The sequence below is a fragment of the Euleptes europaea genome, chromosome 1 (genome assembly GCF_029931775.1).
Source record: "Euleptes europaea isolate rEulEur1 chromosome 1, rEulEur1.hap1, whole genome shotgun sequence".
NCBI lineage: Eukaryota > Metazoa > Chordata > Lepidosauria > Squamata > Sphaerodactylidae > Euleptes > Euleptes europaea.
In genome coordinates, this window is record NC_079312.1 from 64,137,142 (window position 1) to 64,156,263 (window position 19,122).

The 19,122-nt window shown below is 40.5% G+C and overlaps 1 protein-coding gene across 1 annotated transcript in view; it reads left to right on the forward strand.

Moving 5' to 3' along the window:
- Nucleotides 1-19,122, forward strand: part of PHF2 (PHD finger protein 2) — a 143,106-nt gene that overhangs the window by 59,913 nt on the left and 64,071 nt on the right. The window contains exon 2 of the mRNA XM_056851608.1: nt 16,840-16,925. Coding sequence (XP_056707586.1) covers nt 16,840-16,925 — 86 coding nt within the window. The remainder of the gene's footprint in view (nt 1-16,839; nt 16,926-19,122) is intronic.

A 19,122-nucleotide genomic window follows, 5' to 3' on the forward strand; every position in this document is an offset into this window, starting at 1 on the left:
TCAAGCAATTAAACAATATCTTGACATTGTTATAGTGGTTGCTCTCTTGTAACTTACATCTTACTCTGAAATAATTGCACACTATCATTATAAAGTTAAATGAGAACATCTGGTTAGACATACCTGTTGTGATAGCTATGTCCAGAACCTGGTGATTCTTTATAATGGTATATAGAGTAAGCCTGGGCATGATGCCCTTTAGGTAACCTACATTTAAAAATCAGTTCATTATTTTTTTCACATCCATAAGCAAATAGCTTGTGCTGAAATGGATGAAATAGATGTTTTGATTAGATGTTTACATTTTGTATTGTGAAAATATAGCACCAAAGATATGTTACATGATGGCTTCATTGTTTTTGAATGTGGCTAGATATTTGGCTTAAAGGGAGCAATCTTCAATTGAATGAGATCATTGGTCCATCCAACCCGGTGTTATTTCCCCTGACTGCCAACTGATCTCCAAATTTTCTTTGTTACTTGAAATATTTTAACCAGAGGTGCCACGTATACAATCTGTGAGTTTATATATCTGAAATATCCTGTGTTTCACTTCTAAGTGACAATCATTTCCATTTACTCATATGACCAGCTACAACAGTTTTCGTAGCAGATGTTCCTGCCCTTTTTAATTACCTGTTGGCCTAAAACAATTTTTTTAAAGTACCCTGTATTATTAAATGTGCCAAAATTCTTCCAATATAAATTCATCATGTCTAACCAATCACTTGTTTCTGATTTAACAATAATTTCTGTTTATTCTGTACCTTCTCATTCAACATATTTATTTGCTTGACTTTGAAGGGCAGAAAAATTAGGAAATTAATGTAACAACACTGAGCTAAACAAAGTAGACAAGCTTGTCTGCCAAGTATAGCTGGACTGTCCGGGCCGGTTCATAGCAATGAATCTTTGGAATGTTTTCCAAGTCTGGCAACACCCGGCTATAACTAAGTTTCATCATGGATATTTGACTGTGAGAACAAAATATAATTATTGCTTGTGTTTATTTGAGTATTTGTGTGTACCAGGTTGAAGCTTGGAAGTGATTGAGTGCTATTAGGGTTGGCATTTTGAGGCTAAAATGGAGGAGAGGAGAGAACGATGTAAGCTGCTTTGGGTTCCCTTTAGGGAACAAGGTGCGGTATAAATAAAGTAAATAAAATTAAAAAACAAACAAATAAAAATTGATCAGTCAGTGAAACATCAGTCAAGTATTGGACAGATAACATCAAGTAATTGCCAAGCATTGAAAACATTAGATTGGTAGAATTGTAATATTAGTGGACCGTGATCAAGGGACAAAGAAGTTAAATTGCAATTTACTGGAATAAAGACATTTATAGCTAAGAATATTATCCAAGTACATATATGATGTGGAAGACATTAAGCAATTCTTAACATTAATTGTGGAATCCAGTACCTGCCCAAACATTCTTTTATATGAAATTAGATATATACAGCAGCTAGGCTTCTGAATATGGTTAGATTTAACAATATGTGACAGGATGTATGTCTACATAAATGATATGTGTGTGTATATACATTTTCAAAATGGTGGCAAGGAAATTTTAAAGCTGTCAGATGATACCATGATTCAATGTTAAAAAGCTGTTTCTAGTACAGACACCACCAGTCTAGTCCCAAGAGATATTGTAGAAAGTGTAAGGAATGGGACCCAATTATCAGAATCACACAGCAGTTCCTTTTCGACACTAACTTTTGTTGAGTGACAGGTTATCAGATCAGCAACCTGGACCCTGACTTTGTCTTTAAAGGGGGCACCGTAGCCAACAAGGAATGTTGAGGGGGAGAGTAAAAGGCTGCTGCCAAGCATCACCTGAGGGGGAAGGGCAGCCCTGCCTCCATGCTGAGTGAGAGATGAGGCAGGAACTGAGGCACACAGGAGCTCTGTCCGTACCACGTAGACCCATAAGGTGTATGATTAGTTTAATAATAAGTTATTATTCTTGTGCAGCAACATATCAATTTGTTTTCTTGAATCAACTTTTCAGGAATTCAGTTTATAATACATTCACTACTTAGTATGTGTTTGTTTCCCTTGCCTTTTTCAAAAGAACTCCCACTGCCTTCTGAACAGTACACATTAAAGGACCTGAGAGCACTGTCTCCTACTTGTAATTATAATAACTGAGAAGAAAACTACTCCACAATGAATCTGGGGGAAAAATCAGCAGAAGCTAGTCATCATGTAATGCATATGATTTTGGCCCACTCATTACACCAGTGAACTCATATTTCAGAGAATAATTATAGATGTTTTAAACTAAGCCGTAAGTCTTCATTCAAATTGCATCTTAATAGGAACAGGAACATCTTGGATAGCAGAGTCTTTGAATCAGATGTGCTGTCTTTGAAATAAGTGTCCTAATTATAGCAGTCATCACTTAACATTAATTTAATGAACATCCTCATTTGTAAGGAAAATGTTGCCAAAGAGAATTTAATGCTGCTAAAGCCACAGATCTCCTAAAATGGGGTGGGTGGGTGGGAGGGAGAGGTTGAGCAGAAGGATCAAAAGGATCTGTGAAGGAAAGCTACCTAGCAAGTGGAAATACGAATTCACCTATATTTCTATACATGGTATAGGAACGTTTGCTTAAAAGGGAGAATAAACGAATACTGTGCGAGATGCTGGATTCATGCTGGGTTAAGTGATCTGCAGATTTCAATCCACTTTATATGTAACAGGTATCTACGTCCCAGCATAAAGGTCAAGTTTGACTCTAATTGCCAATTTTATTAACAATCTCGGTGTTAGCTTAGAAGGCCAAAAGGAGGTAGCTGAATCCTGGAAATGATAGATTTTCTGTAAGCTTGAGCAAATTAGCTACTTCTGTGTCTTTTACTCCACTTGTTCTGCTGCCAGAAGATTTCTGGCTTGAGGGCCATTAGCCTAGCTTCTTTTGTGAGTATAAAATATATAACATGCCTAAAAAGTACAAAATTTTATTACATTACTGAACAGGTTTGTTTTTTTCAGATATATTGCTTGAGCTTGTAATGTATTATTTGTTGGTATTTCCCTGACTCAGTTGCCTGATTCAAAGCTGACCCTGACAAGAGAGCTGGGAATTGGTGGATGGGTGGGTGGGTGGGAGCTGAGTGAAAATGCGTCTGAATGGCCTACTTTGGGCCAACTCCAGAGACTAGAAGAGAGCTCATTATTGTTCACGTCAGTTCTCACTTTGCATAGAGCATGTCAGAAGGTCAGTGACAACATGAGATTTACTATTGATCTGCACATCTTTACTCTTACAGGTTAAGGGAGCCCACTGTTTTTTACTAGGGTGGCCAACTCTGGGTTGGGAAATTCCTGCAGATTTGGGGTGGGGGCTGAGGAGGGGCCTCAGTGGGGTACAATTCCATAGAGTTGACTCTCCAAAGTGGACATTTTCTCCCAGGGAACTGGTTTATGTAGTTTGGAGAACAGTTGTAATTCCTCGTGATTCTCCAGGCTCCACCTGCAGTTGTAATTCCTTGTGGTCACCAATCCCCCAAACCTATTTGTGGCTTCTCAAATGGAGTCATTATGGGAACAGTTCAGAATCTCTAACAAACCCGACATTAAAAAAAAAATTATATACTGCATTTGAAAAACCCTGAACAAAGGGAAAAAGAGTAATAGATTAAAGAGGAACTATTCTTGTTCATTCTGAAGTTGTTTTTATAAGTTTATGATTACTATTTAGGCAAAATCTGCCAAAGGTCTATTTGTCACCCCAAACTTTTTTTTGATATCAGAAAGTTTATTTTGGCACACCATAGATACAAAAATATTGTGTGCAAGACCCTGAATAAACCAATTCCTTTAACATTTTTGCTTTCTTCGGGATTCTCTATTTTAAGTAAGCACAACAGGAGAGCCCTTTCTTTGTAAGTCATGTGCTGATATAATCACATGTGACAATATCACATGACCTGACAGAAGAGAATCTGCATGTGTCTTTTTAGGGTCTGGACTTCAGACAAAAAATTAAACATACATGCTAAAACTGAACTGTGGTTGACAATGGCTTTAATGTACATCCTCTGTTCGGCAAAGAAATGCCTCAGAATGCTGCAGAGTCAATCCACTTGCATTACACTTTAGAATGCATGTGTCTCTTAAACCAGTTAAGTAATTCTTATATGCTGTGTGGGCTTTTGGTCAACAGGCTGTGGAATCCCCACTAAAAGTTTGGATTGAGCAGAACTATCAACATGTGATGGTAGCCTTCTCTGGGAAGCTTCTTACAGAGAGATGATAATTCTGAAGTGTACATTTTATTGTCCACACAGTTTTCATACATGTATTGGCATATTTGAAGATAGATCTCCATTACAGGCTTGTTGATTATTTCTGGCTAAATACGTTAGAGCAAATTCCCATAGGACTGAACTGGGATGCCATGCCACAGCTGTTCTTTTGTTCTTTATGTAACATCAGTGACTGATTCTGCTCTGATGTTGTGTTGAAGTGTATAATTCAGAATGACAAAGAAACTTATCAAAATCATAGTAGGTTGTTGTTGACTGACAATGCATAAAAATGGCTCCAAAAAGATCACGTTTTGGCGTGTGTGTGTGTAAACTGAACAGGTCTGTGTTAGGGTTGCTAGCTCTGGGTTGGGAAATTCCGGGGGATTTGGGGAGGTGGAGCTTGGGGAGGGGAGGGACCTCAGTGGGGTATGATGCCATAGAGTCCAACCTCCAAAATAGCCATTTTCTCCAGAAAAACTGATCTCTGTAACCTGGAGACCAGTTATAATTCTGGGAAATCTCCAGCCATCACCTCGAGACTAGCAACCTTAGACTTATTGCTGCAGGCTTTGAATAAAACTGATTGTCACCAAATAGACTGTGGTACCTTGGCTTGACTGTGTAGATTATGGTAGTTAAAAGGGCAAACAACACATGTTTCAAGGTGATAACTATTGGTAAATAGACATCTTTGAGAAGGAGTAAATATGAGGTCTTGAGGGGCCCTGAGTTCATGATTTTCCAGTCTAAACAGAAACTCTATTCAGTAATGAATAAAAACATCTGAACAGGACTAGCAAATATAATTTTAGAGTTGAGAAAGATTCCAAAGTTCAGCTAATCTTCTCACACAGGAAGCTTTGTAGAATTCCAGATTTACCTTTAACACATAGCTTGAGATATGGAAAGTTTGTGAGCCTTCTCAGAATTGCTACCTGTCATCCATGCAGGCTCAGCTAGACAGGCACAGATTAGGGGTCTCAATAGTGGGTGAGAAAGTGGTGCAAGGAGAAAGAGTTTAGATTTTTTAGACACTAAGGAACTTTCTGGGACAAGTCAAACCTATAAAAAAGATGGGCTTCACTTGAACTGAAAGGGAACCAGGCTGCTGACACTTAATATCAAAATGGTGGCGGAGCAGCCTTTGAACTAACTTCTGTGGGAAAGCTGACAGGAGCTTGAGAGTCTACAGTGTGGAACAACTCATCTCAAAATGGGAGAGGGGGAAATGAGACGCCTCTTGCAAAGCCTTGCGGGGTCCCCTGCTTGTCAATATATCTAATTGTCAACCCAGCCAAATCTGAGAATACAAATCCAGAGATTGAAGCCATGAACAGACAAGACAAATCTTTCTACAGATCTTAAAAATACCCCAGGTTTGCAGTAAAATGTGAAATCTAAAAACAAAAACAAAACACAACCCGTTGTGGGATTAAAAAACACCAAATTGATAAAAGAAGCACCTGTAGCTTTAAGAAATGGATGCCCTCAGTGGCCATTGCTAGGCAGCCACAACAGTACCGCTAGCACTCCAGCTTCGTTTCAGTAAAAGGCGGGGGGGGGGCAGGGCTCTTTCCAGGGCTGTTTGGGGCTTTCAGGGAGAACTCTTCAGTGCTAGGCCTGGCAGCAACCACTGGCCATTTAGCTGCCACCCAACCTGTATGATTCAACCAAGCCCAGCTGCTTGCTACTATTCAACAACAGCCCACCCTACCATGCAATCTTGCTTGGTGAACTTGGACCAGTCACATTCTCACAGGGTTGTAGTGAAGATAAAATGAAAGACAATTATGCAAGCTGATTTGGGTCCACGGTGTGGGGAACAACAGGATATAAATTTAGTAAATTTAACTGAAGACGATAAAAGATGTATGGGTTGGTTGGTTGGTGAGAAGGAGGAGGGAAAAGTGAAGATTTGGGGGCTGCCAGGAGGAGCAAAAGTAGAAATAGCAGATGGAGGGGGATACAGGGAAACTGAGGTGCCCCTTCACATGGTCTTGCAGGTTCCCCACCATGCAACTGGGCCTGGCCTGGCAGCTGGCTATGCCCAATTTAGCCAGACTTTCCCCAGGTAGAGGCTGCCTGGGGTAGTGAAGGAATGAAAACTGAAGGGGGAGAGATAAAGGTAGGTTGTTCAGTGGGTGGGAAAGAGAGGAGGAGGCAGGAAAAGGGGAGAGACTATGGATGCTTCAGGGAAGGGAAAGAGGAAATAGCGGGGGAGGGGATAATGAGATGTCCCCCCTGCAAATCTTTGAAGGCCCCTGTTTGTTTACCCTTATTGACCACTCACAAACATGCCATAACCAAAGCTACTTGGTCACTGAAGGAAACCCGAGGCAATAGCCTGCTATCACAATATAGTAATTACTTTAATTTTAAAAAAATCTGACCTCTTCCTGGGCTGGGGAAAAACCTACCTGTGCTGTACATCATATGAACTTTGGGGACTGATTTTTTTTCTCAATAAAAAACTGGATTTCCAATCTAATGGCTAATTCTAAATTAACCATTCACTATGAAGTACAGCACTTCGAGGAATTGTGGATTCCAGTGACTTTTTGCTGGTTTGTGAAGCTTTTATGCTAACAAATTTGCAGCTGGCAGTGTGGGTGGCTCCAGGGTAAGTGATCTGACATTATTGGTATGATTCCTTACATTGTAATTTCACTGCACCCAGGCATCTCTCAGGGTTTCTTTCCGCCCCCCCCCCTTATGAATTGCTAGCATATGGCTTAATTTAAATTAGCTTTTCAAGGTTGGTTTTTTTTTTAAAGTAATTGGTAAACTACTATACAGCCAGCTGTTGACCGGGTTCGATCAAGAACGTAAAAACAACAACACATCCCTACAGAAAAATGATGTCGCCAATTATTGCTGTGTCTCTTATCTGCCCTTTCTAGGCAAAGTGCTTGAGAGAGTAGCAGTGGACCAACTCCAAGTCTTCTGAGAGCCAGCATGGTATAGTGGTCAAGAGTGGTGGACTCTAATCAGGAGAACCGGGTTTGATTCTCTGCTCTTCCACATGAGCAGCAGACTCTAATCTGGAGAACCGGATTTGATTCTCTGCTCTTCCACATGAGCAGTGGACTCTAATCTGGAGAACCGGGTTTGATTCCCCACTCCTCCACATGAATCCTGCTGGATGACCTTCAGTTAGTCACAGTTCACTCAGAACTCTCTCAGCCCCACCTGCCTCACAAGGTGCCTGTTGTGGGTGGGTGGAGGGAAAGCAATTGTAAGCCGCTTTGAGACTCCTTGAAGGTAGGGAAAAACGGGTATAAAAACCAACTCTTTTTCTTCTTCTTGGATAACTCATCTGCTCTGGACCCTTTTCAGTCTGTCTTCAGGCCAAGATAAGGGACAGATGCAGCCCTATCAGCTTTAGTTGATGAATTCTTGTCTGAATAAAGACAAAGGGAACATTTTTGCCACTTCCTTAAATGCCTTTAATCTCTGATGCTTTATTTTCTAGAAGAGCATGGGGCTACACTGGGGACATATCTGCAGATGCTGTTGAGTTAGGAACAAAAATTGATCCCCAGACACTGATTAAACTAGGAGGACAGGTTCTGATCCCACCACAACAGTCCCCAAATTCAGTCTTTTCACAATGGCAGCCATTGCCTTCTGGGAGAAAAACAGGACGGATAAGAATTGCAAGGAAGCCTCTGTGGACAGTGGGGCTCAGACCTCATCAGATGTGAACGTGGCAGTAATCTGCAACTGCTTAAGCTGCACTAGTTAGGTTTGAACTAGTTCAGTGTTGTTAATTGCTGACCCAGGGTTAATTAAAAGGAACGCCGCTATTCAATAAGTTCAAACATTTTTTAAAAGTTAACATTTTATTAACACACAACTTTATTAAACAACAACATTATAAACATTTAATTGTAGGAATTAGATTGATTTTGGAATAAATTGGCCACAGCTTGGAATTGGCAAACAGCTGCGACCCTCGTGGCGCAGCATGCGAGATGTGTCAAGCGCCCAGGCCGTGTCCACCACGGCCATGAAGTAACCACTGCCCACAGGACTCCCGCTGTGGGCAACTGGGATGGCAGTACCAGGATGACACCAGGACGAACACCACTGGGTGTTATCCCCCACCACTTGGGAAGAGGCGGACACCTGCCCTGCCGCCAGGGCATGTCCCAGAAGCCTCTCCCAAAACCCTTGGGATAGGGTTCCCAAAACCAGGGAAGCGACCAATTCCTATGGAGCTTCCCCCCCCAAAATGACACATCCACATGCTAAACCGCCCCAAGCTGTGACTATAAGCAATAAACTTTAGGGAGGGTGGGTGGGTTCACAAAGAAAACGGAGTGAGCTTGTGGGCGGGCCCGTCCCCTGTTATATACTGAGGGGCGAGGCTAACCACGCCCCCCACCCAGCTCCCGCCTTCCGCCCTCATTGGCTGGAGCCCTTCCTTGCCCCAGCCAATGAGAAGGCTGTAACTGGGCAAATCGGGTCCGGCACGAGCCCCCGTGCGCGCGCAAACGCACATGTCGGCTGGCCGGACCCGATTTCCCTCCCCCTCCACCGCGATCGCTCCTTCCTCCCCCCGGGGCAGCAAAGATGGCTCCCGGTAAGGCGGGAACCCTGCCTTGCAGCAGTAGGCATGAATTGGCCAAGAGGTTGGCAAAAGATTTCCTTCTTCCCCAACAATTCAGTTACAGGAACCAGCCCCAACAAGAACTCTAAACTGTGATGGTAGGATTCTCATTAACATTGTTATGCTCTTGATCAGGCTTCAGTGCATAAAAAGTAGGGGAAATAATTAGATTAGGAAGATACTTCCATAATGAATCATCAGTTAAACTATGTAATTATGGGAGAGGATATTACTATACTTTATATAATGGAGACTATGTTGTCCTACAATAGGAGTTTGTCTATCATTGCAGCACTGGGATGGGAGAAGGATTGCAACAGGTAGAATTTCCCCTTCAATACAACTTACTATAAAAAGGCCCTCTCAGGTTGAGGAGCAGGCTTCCCTGATCAGTGGTAGGTATGCCACATTTCAGTACTCTTTATATGCAGGAGTACGTTTTCACTTTCCCAAAAAAAGATTCATGGGGAGGCATTATCAAAATTCTCTCACTCAGCTGCATAAGCTCTAAGAGCTTGTACAGGATGTTGGCAAAGAGTTTGCATTCAGCCACAAACTCCCTAGGTGACTTTATACTTCAAACCAATATTCTCTAAGCTTCATTCCCACACCTATCATATGAAGATGATAATAGTGCTTTCCTGCTTTTAAGGGTTTTGTGGAACTTGCATATGCGATGCTCTTTGAACATTCAGGGAAAGCACTGTATAAAAGCCCTGTGCACAGTGAATGGTTTGGGAGTTGCTAAAGCTAAGTAGGCATAAACCTCACTATTAACTTAGATGAGAAGCCCCATGTCAGAATAGGATGCAGATAAAGTAAATATAATTGTATGTCTCCAGTATTCAGAGAAACCCTGGTTGAATGCAATCCTGTTCTACTACAATTCTTGAGTTAAAGTATGTCTTCCATCAGCTCCCTTTACAATTATTGCACTTTCATGCTGTATTCAAATGTCACACTTATCAGTGGTTAAGGAAAAATGTGCACAAACCTGTCTTTTTGCTAAACTCATGTTCACACCGCATCTCTCTCTTCTGGGGGCAACCCCCTGCCCTGTGTGTGTGTGTGTGTGTGTGTGTGTGTGTGTGTATGTGGGGCAAAATGGGATCCCATGACCACTTCTGGCTGCATAACTGGAAGTGACATCACCATGTCACAGTACACTCTAGAATCCCCCCAGAACTCTATGGGTTTTACGATAGAGTTTGGGCAAAATCCTAGCCAAACTAAGTGTGACAGAGAACTCGTGGCAGTCATGAGTTTGCCATCGCCATTTTAAAGTGATTTTAAAATGCCACAATGCCACAGCCAATGACTTTGGCTGTGGTTTGGTGTCAAGATTATGGTAATTCAGTGAGTATTAGAAATCTCCAGTAGCAAGTGATCTTTCTTAGTCGGAAACAATAAAGTTGTTGAAGTTAGAGCAGGACTGAAGGCTAAACTGGAGTACGGGATAAGCTTACCCTACTCACCATGCCTCAAAGGATGCCACAGTAGCCAATTATTTTCATGTCTTGATTGTACTGGGAGCCCTGCATGTACATTAAAAATTGTTTACATACATAGAGAGAAGGAGGACCATATCCACCAGGCCTGGCCTCAATATCTACAAGTTCAGGCAACTGTCTGCAGTGAGCCCTCCGTGGATAAAAAGTGTAGGTCCCTTCATGTGATTGAGAACTTTTTTTGTTCTTTACCTAATTGTGTGGAAGGACTGGCCCATGGTACAGTTTTATACATACAGAACTCATAGTAAACTTTAAATTGAATGAATAGGGAAAGGGGCAGTGAGTTCCCCTGTGTGTGTGTGAGTTTTGACGTCAGCTGAAGGATGTAGATTTGCTGGGGAAGTTTGATGAGAAAATAACTGTGTTTGCCTATATGTTATGGCACGCATTGTAGATGCTACTTTATATCGGGATGCCTGGAATTTTCTGTTGGGCTAGTATGGTGTTAACAGAAGGTTTACTGTAAACTCTCAAAGCATGTGTGCAAACTTGTCAATGGGCCCTGAAGCAATTTCAGGTGCAAAACGAGTGAACTTCACACCTCCTAAAATCAGGAATAAGTCTTTTACACATTTCTCTATCAGAAACCCATGATTTATTTTAGCAGTCTGCAAAGCTGTTATTGCAGAATTGCTTTTGTATAGGGCAGTTCATAGTTAGCTGAGCTGTGAATTTCCTGTGTGTCATAGTGTGTTGTGCCAGTTACAAAGCACTGTCTAGGATATGGTGTAAAATTAATCTGGGAAATAACAGTGTTGTTTTCCAGTGTAAATGTATGATCTTCCCATGAATATGTTTGTCTGCAAACCTAGTCACTGCTTAGTGAGAATACTGAAACTGAACTTTGTCTTTCTGACTCTTGCTGATTTTTTCCAATTCGTCTGCTAGATTAAGCATGTGCTTAACGCCAAGCCCTTAAATGCTTCTGCCGAAACAATGGAATTTCTCATATACCTAAAACTGTACATTTGTTTAAGAACCATTATTTCCCTTTCCTTTTTAGCTCTTCACAACATGATTTGCCTCCATTATCTTATCTAACATATGGTTATTGCATTTCCAGATGTCATAATTTGATCATAGGAGGCACCAACTCTCATACATATAATTTTAGATGCCCATCTGCTATTACAGTTTTCCAGCATGAACTTGCTTCTAGATAATATTGTCACAATATTTTCATTAAGCTCTACTCTCCAAATGGCAGAACCTTTGTAAAATGGTTTGTAGTCCTCCTTTGTTCAGTCTTGATTATTATTGCTATCTTTCTGCTAGTGGGAACATAGCTTCAGTCTTACAATCGCATGTGGGCTCTGATTCTGTCTAATAACTGGCTTTCACATTCAGATCTTGTGATTTTCTGAAAAGGTATGCCCTGGCAAAAAAAGCAATTTCTACACAATTTCCAAAATATAACTATTCAGATACTCCTTACAGAACAGCCACTTTCCACATTGCACGACAATCATGTTTGCTGTGGCAGTGCCAAGTATTTCAGTGGTGCTCCTCACAAAACAACAGCAGCAACAACAACAACCAGAAAATACAAAAGGCAATGATGCATTCCCAACCAACACTCTGTTACAAGTGCTATACAACCTTGGTTGGCTGCAGGTTTCTTGCATTTATTTATTTAAATGTTCATACCCTGCTTTTCCTGTCAGCTCAAGTGGTTTATGGGCAATATTTTAAACATTACAAATTAAAATAGACTGCATTAACCCCCAATACTTCCTCCCCCTCCTAAGATGTTTGTTATTCACATCCCATCAAAAGCCCTGGCAGACAAACAAGCCTTGCAGCACCTCCTGAAGATCTGCAGCAAGGAAAATCCTTGTAACTCTTCAGAGCCTATTTCACAGAGTAGGAGCCATGATGGAAAAAGCCCAGGCTCTGTTTCATCTCACGCAGGACACCATTAATGTGACAACTGCCAGCAGATGACAGCCTGAAAACCAAAGTTGGGGAATGGGAACATATGGGAGGAGATCGTCCTTCAGATATATGGGTCCCAGGCCTTGAAGAGTTTAAATGTCCAGGGACAGGTGAAGACAAGAATTTTAATTTTACATTGCTATATGAATTGTGCCCTGACTTGGATGGCCCAGGCTAGCCTGATCTCGTCAGATCTCAGAAGCTAAGCAGGGTCAGCCCTGGTTAGTATTTGGATGGGAGACTACCAAGGAATGCCAGGGTTGCTGTGCAGAGGAAGGCACTGGCAAACCACCTCTGTTAGTCTCTTGCCATGAAAACCCAAAAGGGGTCACCATAAGTTGGCTGCGACTTGACGGCACTTTACACACACACATATGAACTGTACATTCAGTTTTTAACATTATTTTTCTGGCAAGATATATTGGCTTTTGAAGTAAAAGGTTTTCTTTTGCTGAAATTGCTTTTACTTTGTCAGACTATCGTAGGAATTACAACAAAAGTATTTATTTCCTTAATTTATTTATACCCTGCCCTTCTCCCTAATTCTCCTCTCCTCCATTTTATCCTCACAACAACCCTGTGAGGTAGGTTAGGCTGAGAGCATGTCTGGCCCAAGGTCACCCAAGGAGCTTTCATGGTACAAGTGAGGATTCAAACTTGGGTTTTCCAGGTACTAGTCTGAGACTGTTTGAATAACTAAGTGGTCACAAACAGTGGCTGGCTGTTTGTGACCACTTTGAGCAGCAATGGAAGAAGGAATGCAAATATTTTAATAATAAATAAATGGCTGATGCTGAATCTAGACAACTGTTATAACGCAGAGAGATTATGATTCCATCTACACTGAAAAAGAGTCTTGATCTCTCGAACTCTCCTATGAATAGGTTTAGTTTGTTGCTAAAGACATTGGGCAATGCTGATGTTCTCTGGATTATATGTATGCAGTGATTGTTTATTGTTGGTAAGTATGGGAGGAGGATGGCTTTAGTGGCTGAGTGAGCAAGCCGATGAGAGAGTGTGAGGAATGGTATATTACTTTAACTTAGAGATCCAGCATGGAATAGTGGTTAGAGCGCCAGACTACTGGCTCAGACTTCAGGATCTAAAAATACACGTGGAAACCAGGGCACGGTAGTCCTAATATGAAAACCTGGTGAATAGGGATATTTGATCTGCCTGAAAGTTGCTAATATACTCAAGGGATAAAAGAAATAGTAGTGGGAAAGGGGGACAATTAGATTTATATTTGCTTAAGTGCAGCAATATTCCATATTCCTGAGAGCTTTACACTCATCAGGAGGCAACTTATTGGTAGTCCCTGGCCCCCCGGACTATCCAGCTGTCCTCAACCAGGGCCAGGGCCTTTTCAGCACTGGCCCCAGCCTGGTGGAACTCTCTGCCTAGTGAGACCCAGGGCCTGTGGGATTTAGCACAGTTCCGCAGGGCCTGTACAATGGAGCTGTTCTACCAGGCATATGGTTGAGGCAGCGATGGTTCCAACAATAAATTGGCCTCTCTTCCCTTCTTCCCCTCTTTCACTTTATTTAAAATTTAAAATCTATGATGGGCTTATCACCTTTACAACTTAATTTTATTACAGTAGTAATTTTATAACAGTAGGTATAAATTGGACAGCTGTTTTAGTCTGTATTATATGAGTGGTAAATTGTCTTAAATTATATTTTAATGTATTGTATGCATATATTGTTGGAAGCTGCCCTGAGCCCATCTTAGAATGGGAAAAAGCGGGGTATACATTGAATAAAATAAAATAAAAATATATATGCCCCAACCATAGATAAAAGACTGCTCTGTCCAGCAGCCAGGGATAAGCACTGGCCTATATAATTAGCTGAAAGAGCAGAATAGCATATTTCACACACTGTTACTTGGGCTAAGTGGATCTCTGGTGATTCTGCATTTTATTTTATTTCCTTTTTTAATCCAACCCTTTTTTGCATCATTCATTCACTTCATACTGAGCATAGGTGGAAATGCTATAGTAAACAGAAATGTAGGATTTCCTTTCAACATGCCAACTTTTACACAATAGGAAGAACATCCATGCGAGGTCATATGACTATGAAGGAAACATCAAGTGGCAGTCACTAAACTGACCACTTGGGCAGTTTTAAATTGGTGGATGCTAAAGTCGTACTAGGGACTTGAAGGCAGCATTTATTTTCTGGCAGATCTCCCATTTCATTGTGGTGATATATACATAGTTTTGACTTAAGCAGCATTGTATGTGTGTGTGTGTGTAAAATGCCATCAAGTCGCAGCTGACTTATGGCGACCCCTTTTTGGGGTTTTCATGGCAAGAGACTAACAGAGGTGGTTTGCCAGTGCCTTCCTCTGCACAGCAACCCTGGTATTCCGTGGTGGTCTCCCATCCAAATACTAACCAGGGCTGACCCTGCTTAGCTTCTGAGATCTGATGAGATCAGGCTAGCCTGGGCCATCCAGGCCATACCAGGTGATAAAAAGCCTCAGTAAAATATCTTCAGTACAATGCATTAGGGGCAGGAGGAGACACCACTTCCTAATTTGCGGAGAGGCAATAGCATCTTCAGCTATGTTAATGTCTTTTTTTTAGGGCAAAAATTCCACATCCCTCTGCAATAGGAGTTTAAGAATGGAAGATATCTTTCTACTTTGAGCAGCTTTTATACAGAGAGGAGTTTCCGTTTGTAGCCATTACTGGTTTAGCTCAGAGCTCCCCCATAAATCAACATACACAACCTCAGATAGTTCTGGGTGAGCCAGAGTTTGGCAGCTCTGAAATGGAGCTTGGTACTGCAGTTGCCACTGAAACTTGTATGTTGACAACTTCAATGGGTGTCCAAAGCATCTTCTGCATGATCACTTTTCTTAAGGCAATCAAAAAGTGCTGCGTCCTCTTTTTCTTCTCTGTGTGCAGCGGTTCTGAATTTTGCCATCAAAATGCCTTGCACAGATCAGTTAGCACAAAAGTCTATGATGAGAATAAATCCATATTTTGTGGACGGAAAGGATCACACTGGTTCATTGAGCTGTGATCAGGCTGATTTTTAAAATCTATCTGCTGCAATGCTTCAAAATTCCAGATTTGGACTCTACAAGCATTTTATGCAAATTAGTCATATTTGCATATGTATGCTTTGTATTGCTTGTACTAATTGCTTCGGTTTTTATTTAATTGCTTATTGCTACTTTGGGTTGATCAACAGTTGAGACATATGGGGAGGCAGCAGATACACAGAGGATAAGTGTTCTACAGAGCCTTCAAAATTTTGTGTTAATTCTTAGCCATGCCATAGATGACCAGTGTCACCACCTCCCGGCCTTAATGATCATTCATATTGAACAGAGAACTAAGTAACATGGTATTTGTGAAGAGAGAATTTAAAAAAGTGGTTAATGGAAATATCCATTCACTTTTGTCAAATGGCATCCATTTTGGCAGTCTTAAAAACATCAAATTAAGCCAGCTGCATGAATGGCAGGCCCTTAATGAATTGCAGACAACTTTGCCCAAATGAAAGTAGAGGGTAACCTTGGTATTACTTTTACTTTTAATGATTAACCCAGCTGTTCTGTAGCAGCAGAGTAATGGTAAAAGACATCAGCAGTGCCTTCACATTATTTGCTCATGACCCAGGTCTAGATGACCTAAGTTGTAATTGGACACAATAGTTTGAGAGAGACATAAAAATGGTGCTCTCCCAGTAGGTCAGACAATGAATCTAAATGGCTCCAGCTGACTTAGGCTATACAGTAGTGTAACAGAGCAGTCCAAGACCTGGGACATGGACTAGCAGTGTTATCCTAAGCAAAATTGCAGCTTTCTCAGCCCACTGATTTTGTTGTATTTGGAAGAGTGTAACTCTGCTTTGGGGGGATAGATGACAGTAATATATGAACCTAATTTTCATTATCCAGGAAATAATTCTTATATAGATTTATAATATATAATAATCATCGCTTTAAATTATTGTCGAAGGCTTTCACGGTCAGAGTTCATTGGTTCTTGTGGGTTATCCGGGCTGTGTAACCGTGGTCTTGGTATTTTCTTTCCTGACGTTTCGCCAGCAGCTGTGGCCGGCATCTTCAGAGGAGTAACACTGAAGGACAGTGTCTCTCAGTGTCAAGTGTGTGTACCAAGAAAATACCAAGACCATGGTTACACAGCCCGGATAACCCACAAGAACCAATCACTTTAAATTCTTTATTTTATCATCATTTATTCTATAATATGGTACAATATTATTATTGCGGTTATCAAGCATTGTATAGTGTATTTTATGTATTATTTTCTTTTACTTTGCTTTTGGAAGAAAAGGACCTATGTTTTTACTTTCTATTTTCTGTTTTTCTTTTTCTTTTAACTAATAAATTTATTTTTTTTAAAAAGAATGGCACTGTAAGGAGGCTGGACATTGGTATGGCTCTTTGGCGTAAAAGCATCCTGAAATTCCTGATCATATATTTGTGTCTTTCAGAAATATTCCTGATTTCTTTTTTCCTTATTTCTTTCAGTTGTGTTGGTGTAGACGAAGATGAGGCACCAGATATTGATATCTATCATTGTCCGAATTGTGAAAAAACCCATGGTAAATCAACTTGTGAGTATAACTATTTGATTTCTTCTTGGTCATTCTATAATGCCCAGCTTATCATCAGATGCTATTAAACAGTAAATTTTGCTGAAATGAAAGGGATTCACATCCAAATGATCTCTGTATAACCAGCAGGTTTCTGGAGAGGCAGCATGTAAATTTTCTGAATTAATATATAAAAGGAGTACTTGATTAAAACATATTTACTTAAAACCTTTCAACTCTAAGAATGGATTCAAGCATGCATGTCCACTGTTTGATGATTGTAATACCAAGTGATTAAAGAATAGGGCATGGCAGGTATAACACTGCAGATAGAACTTGGTTCAGTAGTCAGTGTTTTTCAAAGGAATCTGTTCATACGTTCAGCAAACAGTCATCTGGTGTGTAGCAGAATGGTGATTTGCATTCACGTTTGAAACTCTGTATGTCCTTGCTTGGGACTGATCACTGCTGACCTCAGTAAATATGCCTAGAATGAGCCTATAATGCAAAGCAGTATAATCAAAATCAATGGGATGTACTTCTCAGTAAACATAGTTTGGATCATGATGGGAAATATAGCAGAAAAGCTGGTATTACTGTAAAGCAACAGGCTAAGACAAATATGATGAAAGGTCTACACATTCACCTTCTCGGAGTTGCATTTAGAAGCCAAAAACATTCAGCTTTTAGAGAAAAATGCACATTAGGAATGGGTCACATAAGTCATATATAAACGGAACAATTTTCCAATTCAATAACTTATCTGGAAGAGGAGCAATGTAGCAGAAAATTCTCTTTGTCAGTAATGACCTCCCTGTAGGAGATAAAATGTTAATTTCTTTGGGGTCCTTGGCTGAGATTCTTCTATAAAAACCCAGCAAATGTATTATGATATTCAATTTCTCATAGTTTAGAAATTAAGATCAAAGGAACAAATGACTAAAAATGAATGGACAGTTGTGGTTGAAATTCATCCGCAGAACATAATTCATGATACTTCATTACAGTATTTGGTGTGGGGTGGGGAGTCTATTACTTTGGTATAAGAGTTGAGATTTTAACTGTCCACAAAACATAAATGAGGTGTGGCAGGAAGAAATTTGCAGCATGCTTTAGAATTTTAGAACTAGGAACACTTCAGAAGAATGCTATTTTTGTAAGTCATTAAAGAACACCCCATCTCACACACTTAAAATGGGGGAGAACATTTCAATGCTCAGAAAAAGAAAGGATCAACTTTATTAAGACGATGACAAGTGTAATATACCAATTATTATGACAAGTATGTTTGAGGGGAAAATCCAATGTTGAATGCCTTAAGCACATTTTGGCTTCTCGTTCCTCAACAAAATCTGGTTGCAACAATATGTTGCACAAAGTCAATTATCTTCCAGGATTATAGACAAAAAAAAAGTAGAGTGTTATGATCAAAAATCCACAACTGTAATATTCGTGTAAATGTATGTGTGAGAAAATGTAACCTTATAGGTGTTGTTTAATTTTTTTCCTGAGAGGTAACCTCTTTTTTTTTTAGCAGACCCCTTTAAATAAAACAACCCCCTCCTAGAGAACAGAAAGAGGGCAGATTTGAAAAGCAACCCTGAACATTCTCCCCCCCCCGCCCCAGTTTCCTAACAGAGGCCTCCAGCCCAAGTGCGTAGATGCATGTGAGGAAAGAAGCGAGACACCTGTTGTTACAGGCCTGTTAGAGAGAGCTACTCTAAATCATATGGCACGCTTGTAGTCTCATTGGCTTTTTCATGCACAATCCTGCTGGAAAATATGAAGCTGTTCAAGATTGTCCACATCCATGAACTCTAGGGAACAGGCTTTAAAATGTAACAAGGGGGAAACTTGCATCCCTGTTGCACTGTAGTTCATTCAAGACCAAATCCTGGTTTAATGCTAACTCTGTTTGTGTATGCTATGCAGATGCAGGCAGGCAGGTTAACTGGAGTTTGTTTTGCCATACAGAATTTTTTAATATATTTTATTATTTTATTGTTATATTGTAAAATTTTAATGTTGTAACCCGCCCTGAGCCCGGGCTGGCTGGGGGAGGGCGGGCTAGATGTATGAGAAATAACTAACTAACTAACTAACTAACTAACTAACTAACTAACGAAATAAATAAATAAATAAATAAATAAATAAATAGAGTCTTATATCTAGATTGAACCCTAGTTTAAAATCACAGTTTGTGGAGAGGAAACTAACC